Here is an 18,893-nt window from a genome sequence, read left to right as displayed (position 1 = left end):
GTGAAATCAATTCAACTCATTTCAGATCCAAACGACATACAATGCTAATTTTGTTAAAGTAACCCACCAATTATGAAAAATAAAATATACTATGTATTTTTTTGGGGATGTAGACATTTTTTTCAAATTTTAGAGGGGGGCGGCCGCCCATGCACGCCCCCCGTGTAGGTCCGCCTTGAGTATAGTGCATAATATATTGGTAACACAGATTGAGTGCTAAAATCAACATTTCCCAAAAGCACTTTCACTAGAAATATAAATAGGACAAAGCATAAAATAATTGTCAGAGACAATGTTATGTTGATTGTTATCTCACAGACATTCACTGACAAAAACAAATATTCTCCAAGCTACATTTTTTGTATGGTTTGTTCTTTGAAAGATACGACACCTAGCAGCAGAGAATGGCTCATGTCCAGTGTTATCTGCAGGAGGAATGTCATCTACCTTTGCTCTGTTAGATGAAATTAACCTTGACCCAGATATTGCTTTGCAAATAAGAAAATCTTTTTGTACTAAGCACACCAACTCAGTGTAATATAAGGAAGGTTTTTTATTGAATCTATGAATACAATTGATGTATTGAATACAAAACAGCTTTGACAAAAGGATTAGAATAGAATCAATGCCATATTATAAACAATTAACAAATAAACTGTTAATCACAAAAATTATAGTTCCAAAATTTCAATACCAAAAAACTACTTGAGAATCAATCCTAAAAGAAGAAACCTATATCTAACAATCTACTTTCACAAGTGCATTAGAAACATCGATGGGTAATGATTTATCCTGGAACCAGTCCTTCATACAAATAAGGGCCTCAAGAGTAAGGGAATCTAATGAACTCCTGTAGCTATCCATTTTTCTAATTTCTGTATCAAAAACAAAATTTGCAGAGAGAGTAGATGCCGATATAGACAAAATATCAGAAGCCATTCTAGACAATATTGGGTACTTCAATCTGTTTACTCTCCACCAGTTCAGAATATCAAATTTCTGTACAATGGGCTCTAGAGGCTCTTCCAGATACTCAGTCAATTCTGTCTTCCATTGCTGGTTACCTATTAAGTCAGATATATAAATGTCAAATTCAGAAAGTGCAGATTCAATTGACCCTTCTTCAAATGACTCAGTCTTTATCATAGCCTCATTCCCTTCATCACCATTTGTCGTTGTATAAGGAAGCACTGACTTGACATAATCATGGAATAGTCTATGAAGACCATCCCTAACAATTCTTATACATGACTCGGCATTGTTACCAAATATATGACCAAAGGTGGATTCCACAAGTTTCATTTTACACCTCGGATCCATGGCTACAGCAACTGCCAACATTAAGCAGTTTTCCTTCCAATATTGCTCAAGCTTCTCTTTCAAAGGCATAATCAAACTACTACAGAAAGGATCCTGGCTCAAGGCTGCTGCATGAGTCAACTCCAGCAAAAGTTTTGACACTTCAGGGAAAAATAAGTTTGCAGTTGGGTATGGTTGGACAGTTAAAATGTTAGCCGCATCATACAAATACTTCAAATATACACAGAGAGTTTCTACCTGCTGCCAGTCATCCATTGTCAGAGTCATTCTGTAATCAGGATCAGAGGAATCAAAACAATCAAAGACTTGCTTTAACTCACAGGCAGCAACAAGCATACGGTAGACTGTGTCCCATTTGTTTTGGTCATCAATTGAAAGCTCCACCATACTAGGGATTTGAAGTTGTTGCCTCAGCTCAAAGAACTTCTTTTCATGAGATTTCATGTACTTTACACTCTCACGAACTTTACCAATAGTTTCTCTCATTGCCCCCAGCGCATCTAATGCAAGGCGACTAAGCACACAAGCATAACAGTTTTGGCTTAATAATTGGCCGCAGAGGATCGAAGGGCTCTTAAGAGAGAGGAGATCCCTCAGTTTTCTCATCAAAGCCTCATTGCCATTGGAGTAGAATTTATCGAGTGCAAGAGTAAATACCCGACCCTCCAAATGCCAGTCACTTAGGCAGGTTACTATGGTTTGATCTAAGGAACCATCAAAATCAAGAAATGGCACCATCACAACATTAAGAATGGGATGATGCAACTTCCAATCACCATCAATGAAGTGTCCCCGAAGAAAAACATATACCGATGTCTGGTTTGAAGTCCATATGTCCAAGGTGAGGTTGACTCGCCCAGGAATCCCATCGATAAGATTCAACAACCTTTTCTTCCCTGTAAGATACATATCAACACAATCCTCTTGGACAGCATTAAAGCTCAGTGGATTGAAATTGGGTTGAAGTGCTCGCAACAAATCAATGAAACCTTGGTCTTCCACCATATGAAGTGAATAATCATGCAAAATAATCATTTTAGCAATCATATTCTTGCACTGATCAAATGAGATAGCAGAAGAGTGAGGTTTTGTTCTTGCCCGTTTCTTTGGTAGATTAGCACCAGTTTTAGGACATGCGGTTTGTCGATTATTCTGACAGAGGGAGACGTGTCTCTTGACATGGCTGGTGCCAGATAGCTTTGAATCTTTCATATAAGCATATGATTTATTGCACTTAATACAATAAGCCCGGCCAAATCCAGGTTCATCCGTTTTCACAATGAAGTGTTCCCACACATTAGATTTCTTTCTCCCACGCCTTTTTTGTTTTGTTTCTGGTTCAAGTATACTCAACTCCATCACAGAACAACAGATATAATCCTATAAAACAAAAAAGACTCAAACAATTAGAAGAGCCTAATTAAACACTGATTCAACCTGAACATACATTACCAATATATTAATTTTAATCATCTGAGGTAGAAATAGTATTATATAAATATCAAGGAAATGGAAAATAGATTGTTACAAAACAAAAAAAGCTGGTGGTCCTTACTTTCAGAAAAAACGTGACAACTGAAAAAGTCCACTAATATAACCTACCCTTAACCAAATACAAATTTTTTTATAAACCAGGTGTATTCTCTATGGAAAATAATCTCAATGATTAAAGCTTTAAACCCAAATCCAAAGATGGTAACCAAATACATTCTCATTTTGGCAAAAAGCCCAAAACTTTTATGTGCATATATATAGGAATGCAATGGTTACAGTGCAGGCTAAGGTCTAGAAAAAAAAAAGGCGGGAAACGATATAAACAAATTCAAGAACTCATCAGTCTTCTTGATTCTTGACTCAACCTGAAGTAACAGTAGCATTGCATTTGATTATTTTGAACAATAACAAAAAATAGAAAACATTGAGAAATAAACATGTGTATGTGTAAATACATATATAAAGAAACGAAAAAGAACCTTCGAGTAAAGCAAGAACAAGGGCGGCGCTGGAATAGAGAGATGATACGTAAAGGGGAGTCTCAGCGGGTGGCGACGGCGGCGGAGACGGTGGTGACAGCGGCGGTAGACGCTCTGACTTAAACGTTGGAAGTTTAGAAGCGCTAATTCTGTAACAAGTCCTTGAGGTGAAGCAAAACCAAAATCTCAATTTAAAGATGCCAAATTTCATAAATAGTATAATGGTATCTAATGACAATTTTAACGTCTGCTTTTAAAAAGTAACAAAATCAAAATTTATTTATCCTAATTATTTTGAAAAATAAACCATTAAAAACTTTTCGTGATAATATTTTGATTTATCAATTATTGTTGTCGTGATTGTGATATATTATTAAAACTATTTGATATTTTTATATAATTATGTCTACGAGGATGTTTTGAGTGATTAATATTAGGAATTAATTAGATTTATAAATAAAGGTTTTTATTCTAAAAGATTTGAAGACGGAATTGATTCAATATTGACCTTTATTAATATATTCTAAATAAGGGAAAATCAAAGTAATAAAACAGATTGAAATTAATCAGGTATCTTAAATATAAAATTTGATATTTAAAGTAATTCAAATCGGGAAATGTTATACTTATTTTTTTTTTTACTATCAAATCTTAATCGTTGATTTACATCAATCAAATATTATAATTTATTGAAAATTAATAATTAATTAATAAGTGTGACCTAATATATTATAATTGTTAGATTAACAGAAATTAAGGATTAAAATTTGATAGTAAGAGATAATAAGAAAAAAAAAAGATAATAAATATTCTCTCTCCCGTTCAAATCTTGATTTTAATTTAATCACGAATTCTAAGCATGATGATCGATTTTTACATCAAATCAAATAAAAAGTTGATTCTAAGCACGAATTCTAAGTTTTTTTTTCAGTGACATGATAATATACAATTAATATGAAATTAATCTCTTAAAAATAATAATTGCGTTCAGGTGCATTATTTTGTTAATATAGATTAGTTTTTGTTTCGTAAGAGCTGATTATTTTTAATTATCTAAAAACATCTATATCAATCAATATTATTATACAGTTAATTATTCTAATTTGGTCACATTTTAATTGTTCAGGAAATATATATATATTTGGTAATCAGGAAATATTGATATAACCATCAAGTGCCACGGGTTGTTTCAATTTTATAGGAATATATATAGGAATACAATGGTTACAATGTATGCTAGGGTCTAGAAAAAAAAAAAAAAAGGCAGGAAACGAATATAAACAAATTCAAGAACTCATCAGTCTTCTTGAACTTGACTCAACCAGTAACAGTAGCATTGCATTTGATTATTTTGAACAATAAAAAAAAGAAAACATTGAGAAATAAACACGTGTATGTGTAAATATATATATATATATATATATATATATATATATATATATAGGCAAAATAATTTCTGCAGCTGCTGTACCTACAGCAAGCAAGGATCCGCGTCCGAATCCTAGGATACGGCAACGGATCCTGAATTTTTTTTTTTTTTAAAAGCCGTGGAGCCCACTTTTCTGTGTCAGCTGTAGATAACACTATATGCGGCTGCTGCAGAAATGTTAAGCACATATATATATATATATATATGTATGCAAATTATAACCTATACAGAGAAAGAAACGAAAAAGAACCTTTGGGCAAAGCAAGAACTTTGATGCTGAAGTAAAACTAAAACCAAAATCTCAATTTAAGGATTGCAAATTACATTAATAATAGAATGGTATTTGATGGCAATTTTAACGTCGGCTTTTTAAGAAGTACCAAAATCAAAATTTGTTTATACTAATTATTTTGAAAAACAAACCATTAAAAACTTTCCGGATTTACAAGATCTTGGCGAAAAAAGTCCGAATTCTAATAGGATTATTATAGATTGATATTGGGGAAAATGGTGATAAGATATTTTTATATAATTGTTATGTATATGAGGATGTTTTGAGTGATTAATATTAGGAATTAATTTGATTTATAAATAAAAGCTTTTATTCAAAAAGATTTGAAGAGGGAATTGATTCAATTTTGAGATTCTTTTAATTTAAAATCTATATTTTCAATCAAAAAAAATTGTTGCATAAAGTTCGCTTAAATTTTATTAGATTTAAGTGAATCTGATTTTATTTTAGCTTTGAATGCTTACGTCAGGTATCTTAAATATAAGATTTGATATTTGAAGTAATTCAATTTTTTTTTTTATCACGAATTCTAAGCATGGTATCCATTTTTACATCAAATCAAAAGTTGATTCGAAATGCAACCAATTATAGTTAACTTTATTTTAGAAAAAATCGTTACATAAACAATCACAAGCATAAAACGGAAAACTAGGGAAATTGAAGCGAAAATGAAGGGCACTTACATAGTTCAGTGCCGTTGAGAAAGCCCTCCAAGGCTGAGAAGGGGGAAACAAAATAATATTTTTAAAATATTAATAAAAAAAGTCATAAATGGAAGAGCGAAAACTGCGCCAAAAAAGGAATTGGTATTGTTTTCAACAAACCACAAACTGTAAGAGACACAACTGAATTTAAAAGTGAAAAAAAGAGAGGAGAATATATATAGTTGTGTCATGGTCCCATGATGTTCCAAAAGATGAGAATAAACAGTACCAAAAGCCCATCAACCAATTATAATTGCTCTATACATGCTTAAAAAGCAAAATGACATTACATTCGTCAAGGAGTTTACAGAAAACTCCACTCACAATGTTCCCATGAATTTTTCAAATTCCAACACTTACTAGAAAATAGAAATGCATTTTAACATGTTTGTCACAATTCTACATGTTTGTCACAACTGGAGAATAGGAGATCTTTTATTTTATTATTTTCTGAATTGTTGGGTTGTTTAAGTAGTGGGATGTTATTTGAATTTTAACTTTCCTAAAGAATAGGTCATAACTATTAGTGGAGCATAGTGGGTAGCTATTTTTAAAGTTATCTTGTATTATCTATTTAAACCATTAAGTGTTTGAATAAAAATATCATATCAGGTATCTTAAATATAAAATTTGATATTTAAAGTAATTCAAATCGGGAAATGTTATACTTATTTTTTTTTTCTTACTATCAAATCTTAATCGTTGATTTCCGTAAATCGAATGTTATAATTTATTAAAAATTAATAATTAATTAATAAGTGTGGCCTAATATATTATAATTGTTATACTAACAAAAATTAATGGTTAAAATTTGATAATAAGAGATAATAAAGAAAAAAAAGATAATAAATATAAGAGTAAATATCATTTTTGGTCCCTAACAAAAAACACGGTCCCCACTTTAGTTCCTGACAAAAATAAATTAGTTAGTTAGTCCCTAACAAATTCAAAGTGGACCCATTTAGTTGAAATCGTGGTCCCTCACAAATTCAAAAAAGACCCATATTAGTCCTTCAAAAGGACTAAAATGAGTCCACTTTAAATTTGTTAGGGACTAACTGACTAATTTATTTTTGTAAGGGATTAAAGTGGGGACCGTGTTTTTTTGTTAGGGATCAAAAATGATATTTACTCTAAATATAATCTCTCCCATTCAAATCTTGATTTTTAATAACGAATTCTAAGCATGATGATCGATTTTTACATCAAATCAAATAAAAAGTTGATTCGAAACGCAACTAATTATAGTTAAGTTTTTTTTAGTGACATGATAATATACAATTAATATGAATTAATCTCTTAAAATAATAATAATTGCGTTCAGGTGCATTATTTTGTTAATATAGATTAGTTTTTGTTTCGTAAGAGCTGATTATTTTTAATTATCTAAAAACATCTCTATCAATCAATATTATTATACAGTTAATTATTCTAATTTGGTCACATTTTAATTGTTCAGGAAATATATATAGGTAATCAGGAAATATTGATATAACCATCAAGTGCCACGGGTTGTTTCAATTTTATCAACAATTTCAAATTCGAATCCTAGATATATAGTTGAGTTAAAAATTTAATAAGAAGATTTTTATCGATTATGTGATTATATCCACTTCATTTGTCGCTCGTGTGATCATATCCACCTCAATGAGATTGGTCATTTAATTGATAAACTGGAGGTGAAATTTAAAAAATAAAAAAGTTGTTGATGTCATTTATCAAAAGCAAATAAAAACAAAGGGCTTTCAATCGGTCATGTAACAGCAAAATGGACTATCTTCCAGCAGACCCATCGATAAGTGTGATGTCTATTTCTTTTCTTTTTTTTTTGAAAAACCAATGGCGGGACCCACTTTTGGTGTTTGTGTGGCATGATGTAGTGATTTTCCTGTAACATTATTTTCATAAATCCCAAAAACAAAACCCCAAACAGTAAATCAACCAACATTATCACTATTTTCAAATTAGTAACTCCACGAATAACCGTAAATAACTCTTTAAATAATTAAATAAAGTTTAAGAATTAAGCACTATAACATGTATTTTCATTTCTTATAAAGACAAAAAAAATATATATATTCACCAACAAAAAAAGACAACAAAAATTGCAGATTAACAAGCCTGTCAATATGCTAATTAACTATAAAACTAATCTTTTAGGGGGAGAAAAGTATCTAATGTTACTTTAGACAAATTTATCTAATGTTTATCGAAACAACGTCGTTTTGAGGTTAAAAAATTATAATGATAAAGATTATTATAACCCTAAAATAAATTAAAATTATAAATATACAATAATTTTTATCCCAAAATAACATCATTTTAATGAATATTAAACAAAATTATCTAAAGTAACTTAAAAAAAAAACGAAGTTATCTATTATTGGAGACAGGATATTGTGACAACCAAATAAAGTTACGACCAATGTTACAACCAATCATCTCACCGTTAGATTGGTAGTAGCGATCCGACGGTCCTCATTGGTCTCTTAAATAGCCCCTCTATATTCGTTTCTCTCACCCCCTTCTCTCTATGTTCCCTTCTCTCTCTCACTATACACTCTGCCACCGCCGCCGCTGCCCATATCCTCTGTCCCGACGGAGGCGCTGGCCTCCGTCGCGCCGCCGCCGCTGCATCCCGCGGAGAGCTTCGCCTAATACACGAGCTAGGGTTCGATTTTTACCAGATTCGATTTTTTGAGCAGATCAATTATCGCGGTTTTGTAAGTCCAATTAATATTTGATTCGAGATTCATCAAAGGCATAATGTCACTGATCAAACTTTTGAGGCTTTGAAGGCACGATTTCCTATATTGATGTCTGCTCATCGATACCCATTACAAACACAGGTGAACCCATAATTTTGATCTGGTCAAAAAATCGAAATAATTGATCTGCTCATTATTCACGATTTCCTGTATTCGTTTTGCAAGTGAGCTAGGGTTCAATTTTTCGAGATTCGATTTCCTTGCCTGTTCAAATTTTGATTTGTAATAATTTTTCATTTTTTTTTAGGTACTGTTTTCCGTGAACCCATAATATGTCGTTGATTGAACAACTCACTTGCATCCTGTGGGTGGTAACCACTGGGAATCAAAACAACGAAGAGATAAAATTTTAATAATACCTTTGATGAATCTCGAATCAAAAAAACGAATATGCTCAAAAAAAATTACGGTGATTGATCTGCTTCGCCCAAAATTTTTTAATAATACCTTTGATGAATCTCGAATCAAATATGGGCAGCTGCGGCGTTGGCAGAGTGTATAGTGAGAAAGAGAAGGGAACATAGAGAGAAGGGGGTGAGAGAAACGAATATAGAGGGGCTATTTAAGAGACCAATGAGGACCGTCGGATCGCTACTACCAATCTAACGGTGAGATGATTGGTCGTAACATTGGTCGTAACTTTATTTGGTTGTCACAATATCTTGTCCCCTTTTATTATAAGCCGACAAAAAATAAGTTATGTTTTTTTTTTTTTTTGATAACAGAAAATAAGTTATGTTAGCTTAGGGTGAGCATGACAACTTTTTCGGAATCAATTCTTTTTTAAATTATGTTCCCTGGAACAGAAATGGATAGGAAACTCGTTTGGTAAAACCGATTTATTTTTTTTGTTCCCGGGATGAACCGGTTTAATTTTTGTGCTGGGGAACAGAAAAAAGAATCAAAAAATTTCTATTTTTTTGTTCCCGGGCACAAAATGAGAAACACTTATCTCTCTTAATCACTCTCCACCTCTACCGTCATCACCACCACCACCATCATCCCGACACGACTGTCGCAACCATCGTCGCCGCCACCATCGTACCACTAGTGTCATCGTCACCACCCCTCACCACCACAATGTCACCGCCACCATTACCACCACCTCCACCATCATGCCACCGTCACAACCACCACTATCACTGTCACCATAACCGTCACCACCACCACCATCATCGCAACCACTGTCGTCACCACCACCACCGCCATCACACGCCACTGCCATCACTACCACCACCACGACATCACCATTACCATTGATAACACATATTTTGTTACACTTATTTATTACTCTTGGTTGGTATTTTTAAGTTTTATTTGAATTAAATAAAGGTCTTTTTGGTCAAATCAGAATTCTAGATTTTAATTGAGTTTAATTGATTTTTGTAATAATTTTCCAAATTTACACTACTTTCGTATTTTGGTCATATCTCACTCTACAGATGTCCGATTAACTCCGTTCTTGTTGCGTTTTGCAGCTAACAAGAAGGGCTACAATTGCTATTTTAGCTACTGAAGCCCAATTCGGACAGAAAGATGGTCGAAACCTGAGCCCAAGATGGACGTGTTTTGCTGAAAATTTATTTTGACGATTGGATAAGTTATAATTTTGAACTCAATGTACATGAGGCCCAGAGCCATTATTTCTGTTTTGTTTCCTTTTATTTTGGGTTGGATTTGTAGAGCCCGAAGCCCAGCTTGATTAGGGGTTAAAAGGGCGAGAGTAGAGACCTTGTGGATGACCTTTTTCGTTTGAATTTGAATTTTACAGTTTTGAAATTAAGAGAATTTTCGTCTTTTCTCTCTCCTCTTTTCTTTAATCAACCCAAGGGTTGAGGATTCCATGGTTGAATCCTGAGGACCTGCGCCTCATTTTGAAGCAAATTTGTTTCTCTTTCCAACTCGGTTTGACATCGCGCGATTGTGGGTGTTTAATCTGAGATATGCGATTGTGTTATTAGAAAAGAGATTAACCATTGGATTTAATGGTTAGGTTGATTAACCCAATGAACTCAAGTCGAACGGGTTGATACTCCGCGATTGCGTGAGTAGACGCGTCGTATTCGACCAAACGCTAAGCGATCGTTTAGAGGGTTCTCAATTGGAAATAAGGATTCTGATTCAATTGAGATCAATCACGATTTGGTAATTATTTGTCCAATGATGGATATCTTTGGAATCCTAATTCTTGGGTTAATTGCTTTTAATTTGATTATTCTTTTTTTTTTTCATTTCCGTTTAAATTTACAATCATATTCAAACCCCCCATTTTAGTTTCCGTTTTTCTTTAATTTTCGTTTTTCCTTATTTTCTCTTTTTATTTAGTTTCCATTTTTATTTGGTTTCCGTTTTCATTTGGTTTCCATTTTTATTTTTATTTTATTTTTTTATAATTGAGCGATTGAGTTCATTACAAACTCCTTGAAAGATGACTTAGGTTGACGTTTTACTACAAAATTTTAATAAACCTGATTTAATTAATTTGCGCGAGTTCAATAGCTCGTGTCAAATTTAATTCCCCCACACTTAACTTTTTGCACTCCTAGGCAAAAACTAAAATAGAAAACAAAGACTAAGATCAACAATCCCTGCTAACAATTACCAAGTATACAAAAAATATACAAAGATCACAAGTCTTCAACAGATTAACCAATCAGGACAGAGATTTCCTAATCTCAAATCACAAGACTTGCTAATTTCAACTGTACATGCCAATTACCGAAAATGGTTCCTTACAGTTTGCTCTCAATATTTTTCTCTCAAGTATATCAGGTAATCAGTGTATCACTCAAATCTACTCATGAAAATCATTCTACCATAGGCTTGCTCAAATTCCACTTCTCCACTGCTACTAACACATGCATGCACAAATCAAGAGGGCTTTATGTATGGTTGTAATGGGGCTGAGATGAAGGTATGGATAAAATATGGAAAAGAAGGTTAAACACCCCAGAAATCTACAAGAGCAAAAGTTAAGAACGACACTAAGAAAATAAAACAAAGATAATGAAAAGATAGAAATAAACATATATATTTGTTTATTTTATTTTTATTTTTTTTGCTTTTTCTCTTTTTATTTTTTGCTTTTTTTTAACTTTTTTTTTTGCTATTTTTTTTTTGAATCAATACAGTAAAACCACATAGCAGAAAAAAATCAGATGATCACATTGCAATACAAATCAAACTCACGGTAACATGTAGCCAACATATTCAAAATTTCAAGCTTTTAAAATGTGACAATGGATAAGAAAAACTGAGAATGAACTCTGACGAAAAATTTAACAGGCCATTTCAAAAATCAAAACAGAGTATAATAGTATTAAACCATAAAGTTGGGTAGGGGAATATGAGAAAATTAAAGCCTCGACCAAAAAAAGTAGTGCGTTCTAGTACACATATCATATATGGTAAAAAGATCAATACTGTAGCCTTGCCAGCACAAGCGCAAGAAAATACTCCAGCAGTGTTTATACAGTGTATCTACCCTTCGATGGTCCTCGAGTTCTAGAATCATCCTGTAACAATTAGATATGTAAGAATCATAGATATTTACACATTGGTCAATCAAAATTTATGAGCAGAAGTTTACATGAAAGTTATATGTTATTTTGTCATTAGAATCCATGATTTCCTTCCACTTCCTTCCTATGCTCATCTGCAAAATAAATTCACAAACAAAAAGGCTCGCATCAAATGTCACGCAATGAGTTTTGGATGACTAAACATGCATAACTTTTGGCAAGGAACGTTGCACTTGGTTAGAATAGCTCCATTAGGTCATTACAACAACTCTGGGACTCAATGATATGCTACATTCACACATTCAAGATGAAACAGTTACCAAATGATATGCTACATTCACAAACTGTAAAAGGCTGTCACCAGAAACAAACATCCTGAAAGTTACATTATCACCACACTACAAAGCATTAAAAAGAGCTATTATCATCAACATGGACATTATCTTTAACCCTTAAAACCTGAATTCGTTCTAACATAAAGTTAATATTCCAAGTATTTGTAACAGCACACACCCAAAAGACTTTTTAACCACCAGTATAACTAAAGCTCGGACTTTTTTAACCATCAACATAAAATAAACATCATAACTAAGAATTTGAATGAAAGGACGTGATATGCCACAGAATTTCATATCTAAACATTAAAAACATAAAATTCATTCTATCTAAATAAAATGTACATAAGAAATGACCCCTTGTGTTGCCATTGTATTAGACTATTAGGGATGTAAATGGGCAATGATTACCATTTTTTGTCCACTCATTATCTTAACTCAGGTGCAGGTATTGGTCAGATAAACCAGGCTTTTTGGCAGGAGCGGCTGGGATGGCCACAATGGCAGCAGAGAAGAGTGTTGATAATTGCATGCGTCTTAGTTCTATAGTATCAATTTTGTGTGTAGTACAAATTTTTTAAAGTTTTTACATTGCATTCGCTATTTTTGTTGTAACGGCCATTCACAATTCGCTACGCTACTATAGCCTTTTTATTTTTTTTGGGGTGAACACTTCAGACTGTATTCTGCAATTAACTATGTTGAGAAAAAACACAGAAACACATGAAAGAATGTTGTAGAGTTGTGCTTATCAACATCATCAGTACTGATGCTTTGCAAAGGAGCTACAATAACAGAATACTTCAATGAAAAAGGAAAGCATAATAATACCTTAAGTCTCGTCTTTAATAAGCAAACAATACATCGTGGATTGAAGTAGTAAGATGTTAGCAATGAAAGTGTAACATGTAATTTAAATATTTGATGTGTTTCAATGAAGAATCTATTATCTCCAATTCACTAGAAACTTGATCCCAAAAAAAGAAACTCCTAAGACAGCAAAAGCATTAAAGCATCATGATAGGACCAAAGTGATTGATAATTTGAAGATAGGAAGCAAAAGTAGCACATCCAATCACAACTTCTACTTGATGTTTCAAGGCTTTCACATGCTTACCAGTATCTAGATATAACAATAGGAAATTATACAGCGCCAAGATAACACAATACAACATAAAATTGCAAGTATAATTCATAAGATAATAACAAACCTGGGCAGCCTCATTTGCTGCTGTCTTAGTCCATAATGAAAGCTTGTCCTGCCACTGGCGCACGCTTGCAACGACACCACATATGTCTTCGGCGTCCTCAAATTGCTCACCAATTAAAGCCATCAGCTGTTCAGTAGGACCACAATTATTCAGAACAATTAAAAGTAACAAATCTTCCCATATTCTTCAAAGACAAAAACAAAACAAATCAGTCATGAAAATTACAGTTTCAAGCCACATGTTATCAAGGTTAGCCTTTCTATTACTGGTGACACTGACAGTCCACTTTCCTCCATTGGCACACTCAGGATCTTCCCATTTTGGCTCAACCCCAGCCTTGAACAAGTGGAAATCTCCATTATTAGGCAACTTGCTTGGCTTGAATATCTGATCATACAAACTACAACAAGATTTCCACATCACAAAGTCATCAAGTTCATTGCAATATTTACCAAAACCTGATTGTCACAATAATAATAAACCACAAAAAAAAAAAAAAAAACCCATGTTCTGAATATGAAAATTTTTGCACACAACAATAACATTAAGACCCTTTAATGGTATCTCTCCTAAGATCCATAAAAAATGATTTTTTTTTTCTATTACTGCCAAGTCTGCCCTCGAATCTCTCGGAATTCAAACAGATGAATCATGAGTTGAGATTGCAAGCTTCAACTCCATTGAACATAATTAAAATACAAAAGGAAAATTGATCAAAAAGAAGGAAGACCCAGAAGAGGAAAACTCACCACCAGAACTCCTCAACGGTTTCGAAGGTGTAAACCTTACGAAGAGAGGTTCCCCAAGCAGCACCTTGCTTCGGTTTCGATTGGTTATCGAACCAGAAGGTCCATTTCCTCTCCAGCTTGTGCTTCAACCCTGTCTCCGGTGCCGGAACCTCAACCGGAACCGGCATCGGCTCTGTCTCCGCCGCAACCCCTTCAACGACTGCTTCGGTTGCCATCTCTCTCTTTCTCTCTCTCTCGCCTCCAACTACGAAGAAGAGAGAAACGGTTGGAGTCAGGTTATGGTTTTGTGGGCTTTGTTTTATGGGTTAGACCTTGCAACTTGCAAGATTTTTGAATGAATTAGTGGGTCATTGGACCCAATACTTCGGCCCAAAATGAAAAATAATAAAAATAAAATAAAACTCATTCAAAATTTTGGTTTTATTTTTATTTTATTTATTTCTATACTTATATCCATTGTGCAAGTGTGTATTAGTGGAGTCATAAACTCTTATGACTAATATTAATATGAGCAAGTGTTGAGAATCTTCATGCTCTGCAAGTGTATAAAATGATAGAGAAAAGTTTTAACAAATAGAATAAATGATGTAGATCATAACACACATTACTCAAGTACTTTACATGCCTCAGCTTATCTCTCAAAAAAAATTAATGTTAATATCATCAATACTTAAACAGATCAATACTTAAACACCCGTAAACTATAAGTTAGAAAGTTCCATTTCCCCAACAAAATAGCATTCTTTTCTAAAATGTATTTTTGCAAAAAAAAACAAAAACAAAAAGATCAAATGCAAAAAAGATCGGATAAAAAAAATTAGCTACAGACCATTGCAACAATAATAGCTATAGACCACATATTACCAACAAAGCAGAGGAACAAAGCTTAAAAGCTTCCACGAAGGTGAAGGACAAGATGAAAGGTCGATTTCTTGTTTATATGATTTTATTTTTTTAATGCATTTAAAAAAAATTCAAGGTCAGAACCCCGTTATTAAATGTGCAAATATATATAAAATTTTCTGGGTCTGTAACTATTCATATCAAAAGATTATTTAACCTACCAACCTCAACGAGCATATAGATATTGCACAATGCACACTATATTTATACATATTATGGTGAGTTCAAGTTTTACAAGAGAAGCTAACTCCATGAGTTGATTGATTCATTCTTAGTAAAACTACTATTCTCTTCAACCGATATACGTAAAAGATTTTCTTATTAACGCATTCTTTTGACATTTTCTTTTCATATTTCATTTGGGACATGATCCGTTTATAAATTTTTTTGCAATTACACTAATGTAAGACCGGTCGTACACTATGTGATTAATGTAGGACCGGTCCTACATAATGTAGTTTGTAAATAAAAAAGTTTGTAAATATAACCTGCCCTATTTCATTTAGTGTTAATTAAAATTCCTTACTAACCCCACTATTGCAGAGTGAACCCAGATTATTTAATAGGACTTACATGAAATTTAATCAAATTATAGTGTCAAAGGATGTGTTATGAGCTTCCATTTGTAAAATAAACACTTATTTCTGTTCTTCAGAAATATACATCACAGGCAGGGGCCAGAAAGAATTCGTTTTTTTCTTTGGTTAATGGCAGGGGAGAAGCTGATGACTAATGTTTGTAGACTCCGCCGCCATATGGCTCTTTCAGATCTGTGTCCTAGATGTAATCAGTCTAGTGAAACTATCCTTCATACTATTCGCGACTGTCCACAATCAAAGGAAGTATGGTGCATGATAATGCCTCATATAAATCAGCGTGAATTTTTCAACCTCAACCTGCACAATTGGATCATTTCTAATTTAGACAGCTCAAAGGATTGGGGGATGGGGTCGTACTGGCCTCTTTTATTTGGAATCTTAGCCTGGAAAATTTGGAAATGTAGGAATTCTTGGGTTTTTGAAGGTGATCGCCAGAATGCTTATTCACTTATCCGTTCAGCAATTGGTTTCAGAGATAGTGTCGCTCTTGCAGCTAACCCTGTTTTTGGAGCGGACAATCAACCAAGGAATCGAATAGAGAGATTGGTTGCTTGGTGTTGTCCTCCTGTGGATTGGGTTAAGCTTAATGTTGATGGTGCATGTGATGCTAATGGTACTAGGACTGGGTGTGGAGGAGTTTTTCGCGATGCCTCAGGAACTTGGATCGTCGGATTCTGTAAAAATTTAGGCTCAGGTACAGTTTTGCATGCTGAGTTATGGGCTTGCTTGGTTGGTTTGGAGCTAGCTTGGGATAGAGGTTTTAGGCAAGTTTGGCTCGAAGGAGATTCTCTTTCAACTCAACAGCTCATTACAAATGGGTGCCACCATGATTACCCTGCGGCTAATTTGGTGAATCGTATTCGAAATTTGATGCAGCGAGATTGGCAGATTTATATGTCTCACATTCACCGTGAAGGAAATAGAGTAGCGGACTTTCTAGCCTCTTACTCTTATGGTTTCTCTTGGGTAATTCAGGAATTTGATTGTCCACCGTCAGGTTGTATTGATAGTCTGTATGGAGACACTATAGGTGTTCACTGGTCTAGGCTTTGTGCCTAGTTTCTTTTTGTTGTGTTTTTGTTTTAATTTCCTATTATTTCCAAAAAAAAAAAAATATACATCACATCGCATCAATCTTTCATTTATCAAGGAAAAAAGTTAATCATTAAATGATAATTAATGCTATTAAGTTTGTTATCAGAGGATCAAATATCATTTTAAGAATCAATTTTTGACGACGCATAAAAAAAGTTGATCTTATCTTTTTCAAAGACCGCATGTGAACTGTGGTACAAAACATCAATTTCATACCGAAGCACACCAAGAAAAAAAGAACAAGAAAGCAGAACTAGGTGGCTTTTTTTTAGCTTAAAATTTATTCATTACACAAGTATCTTTTGTAAAATCAAAATGAGGGAGAAATAACGCAATTACAATGAATGATACATTAGGCAACATAGTACATTGGATTTGGGAGTTTAAATGCTCTTTTGGGGCTTGGACTCCCCTCAATGCTGCTGTATTGGTTCCCAACAATGCCCCAAATGCGATATCCATCATTCATTAATTGTTTTCTCACATCAGCCTTATACTTTTCCACTGATACCAATTCATCAGCAGGATCTCTACACACAAAAGAAAAAGAAAAAATAAGTAATCAGAAAATGAGAACAGGTGAAGAGTAAAAGAACTTACTTGTGAGAGATAAAGAGAGAAAGGGTTAAAGTGTACTGACCTGAAGAAAATTCTAGTCCATCCATAATAACCAACCTTGACAAGATTGTCAATTGTGGCTGATCTGAGATGCTCCTTTCTTGCAGTGACCAAAAAGATTTGAACACCTCTAGACTTAAGTTCATTGAAGAGCTTCAATGAGTGATCAAGAGCAGTTGCTTTACCTTTTCTCATCCATTCCTCTAAAGATGTCACATTTAATTTCTTTCCCCTATTGTCAATAAAAGTCCATCATCATTCAGAATGATTACTATTAAGCACAAGGAGATCAAGGTAAGAACCATTTTAGCTAGTAAGCAGTTTGAACTCAATAGTAACCAATCCACCAATAACCATCGGTTTAAGTGACAAAAAGCTTGTTCCCTTTAATTAAAGGTCAAGTTCGAGTCCCGGGAACTAAAAAATAGTATTGATAGAGCCCTGTGAAGCACTGACTTCGACACGGTGTTTTCGATACGTTCTCAATACGTTCTCGATACGACCGATAATTCGTCGATACGATACAATACGTTTCCGATACGTTTCCAATACGCGTATCCGATACGTTGGAAAAAAAATTCGAAGTATCGGTGCTTCATAGATAGAGCCAACCCAATATAGGTCTAATAGTGCTCGGATTGGATGAAACTAGTTTAGATAAATAAAAAATAGTAACCAATATGCACAAAATGATTAGAAGATGAAGAGTAAATTTTGGAATTACCCATATAGATTATTCTTGAAGTAAGGAACTGTCGAAAGCAGGGTATCATCAATGTCAAAAATCCAAGCATCTCTTCCATCTTTCTTCAAATTGCAGCTGGTGCTAAGATAAACCAAGCATTCTTCTGTTGCCCTTTGTGAGTCCACTTTGTACTGTGTGGACTTAACATATTTTCCAATGTATTCAATGCATTCTTCAGGCACAACTTCAAAGTCTCTAATGTTGTGCAGCTCCACATTCATTCTCCAACTTTCACAATAGTTCTTCAAGCTGATCTTCAACCCATCATGTGTCTTCTGCTTCAAAATGTTCCAATCTGCAACTGCTAAGGGAATCACAAGGCATATGAAAACCAAACAGCAACCAAGTACTTTCCCCATTTGTTGTTTTTTTCTTGACAAAAGGGAATGAAATAGATGTGAAGAATATATGAAATAATGGAACCAACTAGTTATTTTAATGTGTGAAATGGTATGAGAATGAGACCATGTCACATGGGTCTGGTAAGTAGTGGTTGCCACAAACCTTGATCTGCAATGCAATCACATGCTGCTATGGCTGGCAAATTACTTAACAAAGAGAAATGTCAATTATAAAGGGGACGTGCCTATATGATTCCTTTATAGGCCACGAAATTTTCATTTAAGACAAA

The 18,893-nt window shown here is 33.8% G+C and overlaps 3 protein-coding genes across 3 annotated transcripts; all 3 read right to left on the bottom strand.

Moving 5' to 3' along the window:
* Positions 1-738: 738 nt before the first annotated feature.
* LOC133299907 (zinc finger BED domain-containing protein DAYSLEEPER-like) lies at positions 739-2,679 on the bottom strand. Its single transcript, XM_061499401.1, has one exon. It carries the CDS (start codon positions 2,677-2,679, stop codon positions 739-741), a length of 1,941 nt encoding a protein of 646 aa, XP_061355385.1.
* Positions 2,680-11,696: 9,017 nt separating this feature from the next.
* LOC133299905 (eukaryotic translation initiation factor) lies at positions 11,697-14,577 on the bottom strand. Its single transcript, XM_061499399.1, has 5 exons — positions 14,303-14,577; positions 13,779-13,953; positions 13,554-13,679; positions 12,076-12,141; positions 11,697-12,001 (listed from the first exon to the last, which is right to left on the bottom strand). Exons 1-5 carry the CDS (start codon positions 14,515-14,517, stop codon positions 11,954-11,956), a joined length of 630 nt encoding a protein of 209 aa, XP_061355383.1. The 5' UTR covers positions 14,518-14,577; the 3' UTR covers positions 11,697-11,953.
* Positions 14,578-17,251: 2,674 nt separating this feature from the next.
* Positions 17,252-18,621, bottom strand: LOC133299915 (acid phosphatase 1-like). Its single transcript, XM_061499411.1, has 3 exons — positions 18,242-18,621; positions 17,540-17,749; positions 17,252-17,429 (listed from the first exon to the last, which is right to left on the bottom strand). Exons 1-3 carry the CDS (start codon positions 18,619-18,621, stop codon positions 17,252-17,254), a joined length of 768 nt encoding a protein of 255 aa, XP_061355395.1.
* Between the last annotated feature and the right edge of the window lie 272 nt (positions 18,622-18,893).

The sequence above is a fragment of the Gastrolobium bilobum genome, unplaced genomic scaffold (genome assembly GCF_033153095.1).
Source record: "Gastrolobium bilobum isolate Gb01-03AN ecotype WA unplaced genomic scaffold, APGP_CSIRO_Gbil_v1 utg5416, whole genome shotgun sequence".
In the NCBI taxonomy this organism is placed as follows: domain Eukaryota; kingdom Viridiplantae; phylum Streptophyta; class Magnoliopsida; order Fabales; family Fabaceae; genus Gastrolobium; species Gastrolobium bilobum.
The sequence above is the reverse complement of the archived record's forward strand: the minus strand, read 5'-3'. Positions and strand labels throughout refer to the sequence as shown.

Bases quoted from the DNA above. Each gene is read 5' to 3' on its own strand.
- LOC133299907 (XM_061499401.1), bottom strand. From the start codon at position 2,679: ATGGAGTTGAGTATACTTGAACCAGAAACAAAACAAAAAAGGCGTGGG.
- LOC133299905 (XM_061499399.1), bottom strand. From the start codon at position 14,517: ATGGCAACCGAAGCAGTCGTTGAAGGGGTTGCGGCGGAGACAGAGCCG. The intron at 13,954-14,302 runs GTGAGTTTTCCT...ATCTTGTTGTAG, and splicing joins ACCGTTGAGGAGTTCTGGTG to TTTGTATGATCAGATATTCA. The intron at 12,142-13,553 runs GTTTGTTATTAT...TTTATTTTGCAG, and splicing joins CAGCAAATGAGGCTGCCCAG to ATGAGCATAGGAAGGAAGTG.
- LOC133299915 (XM_061499411.1), bottom strand. From the start codon at position 18,621: ATGGGGAAAGTACTTGGTTGCTGTTTGGTTTTCATATGCCTTGTGATT. The intron at 17,750-18,241 runs GTAATTCCAAAA...TATTGACAATAG, and splicing joins TTCAAGAATAATCTATATGG to GGGAAAGAAATTAAATGTGA. The intron at 17,430-17,539 runs GTCAGTACACTT...TTTTGTGTGTAG, and splicing joins TGGACTAGAATTTTCTTCAG to AGATCCTGCTGATGAATTGG.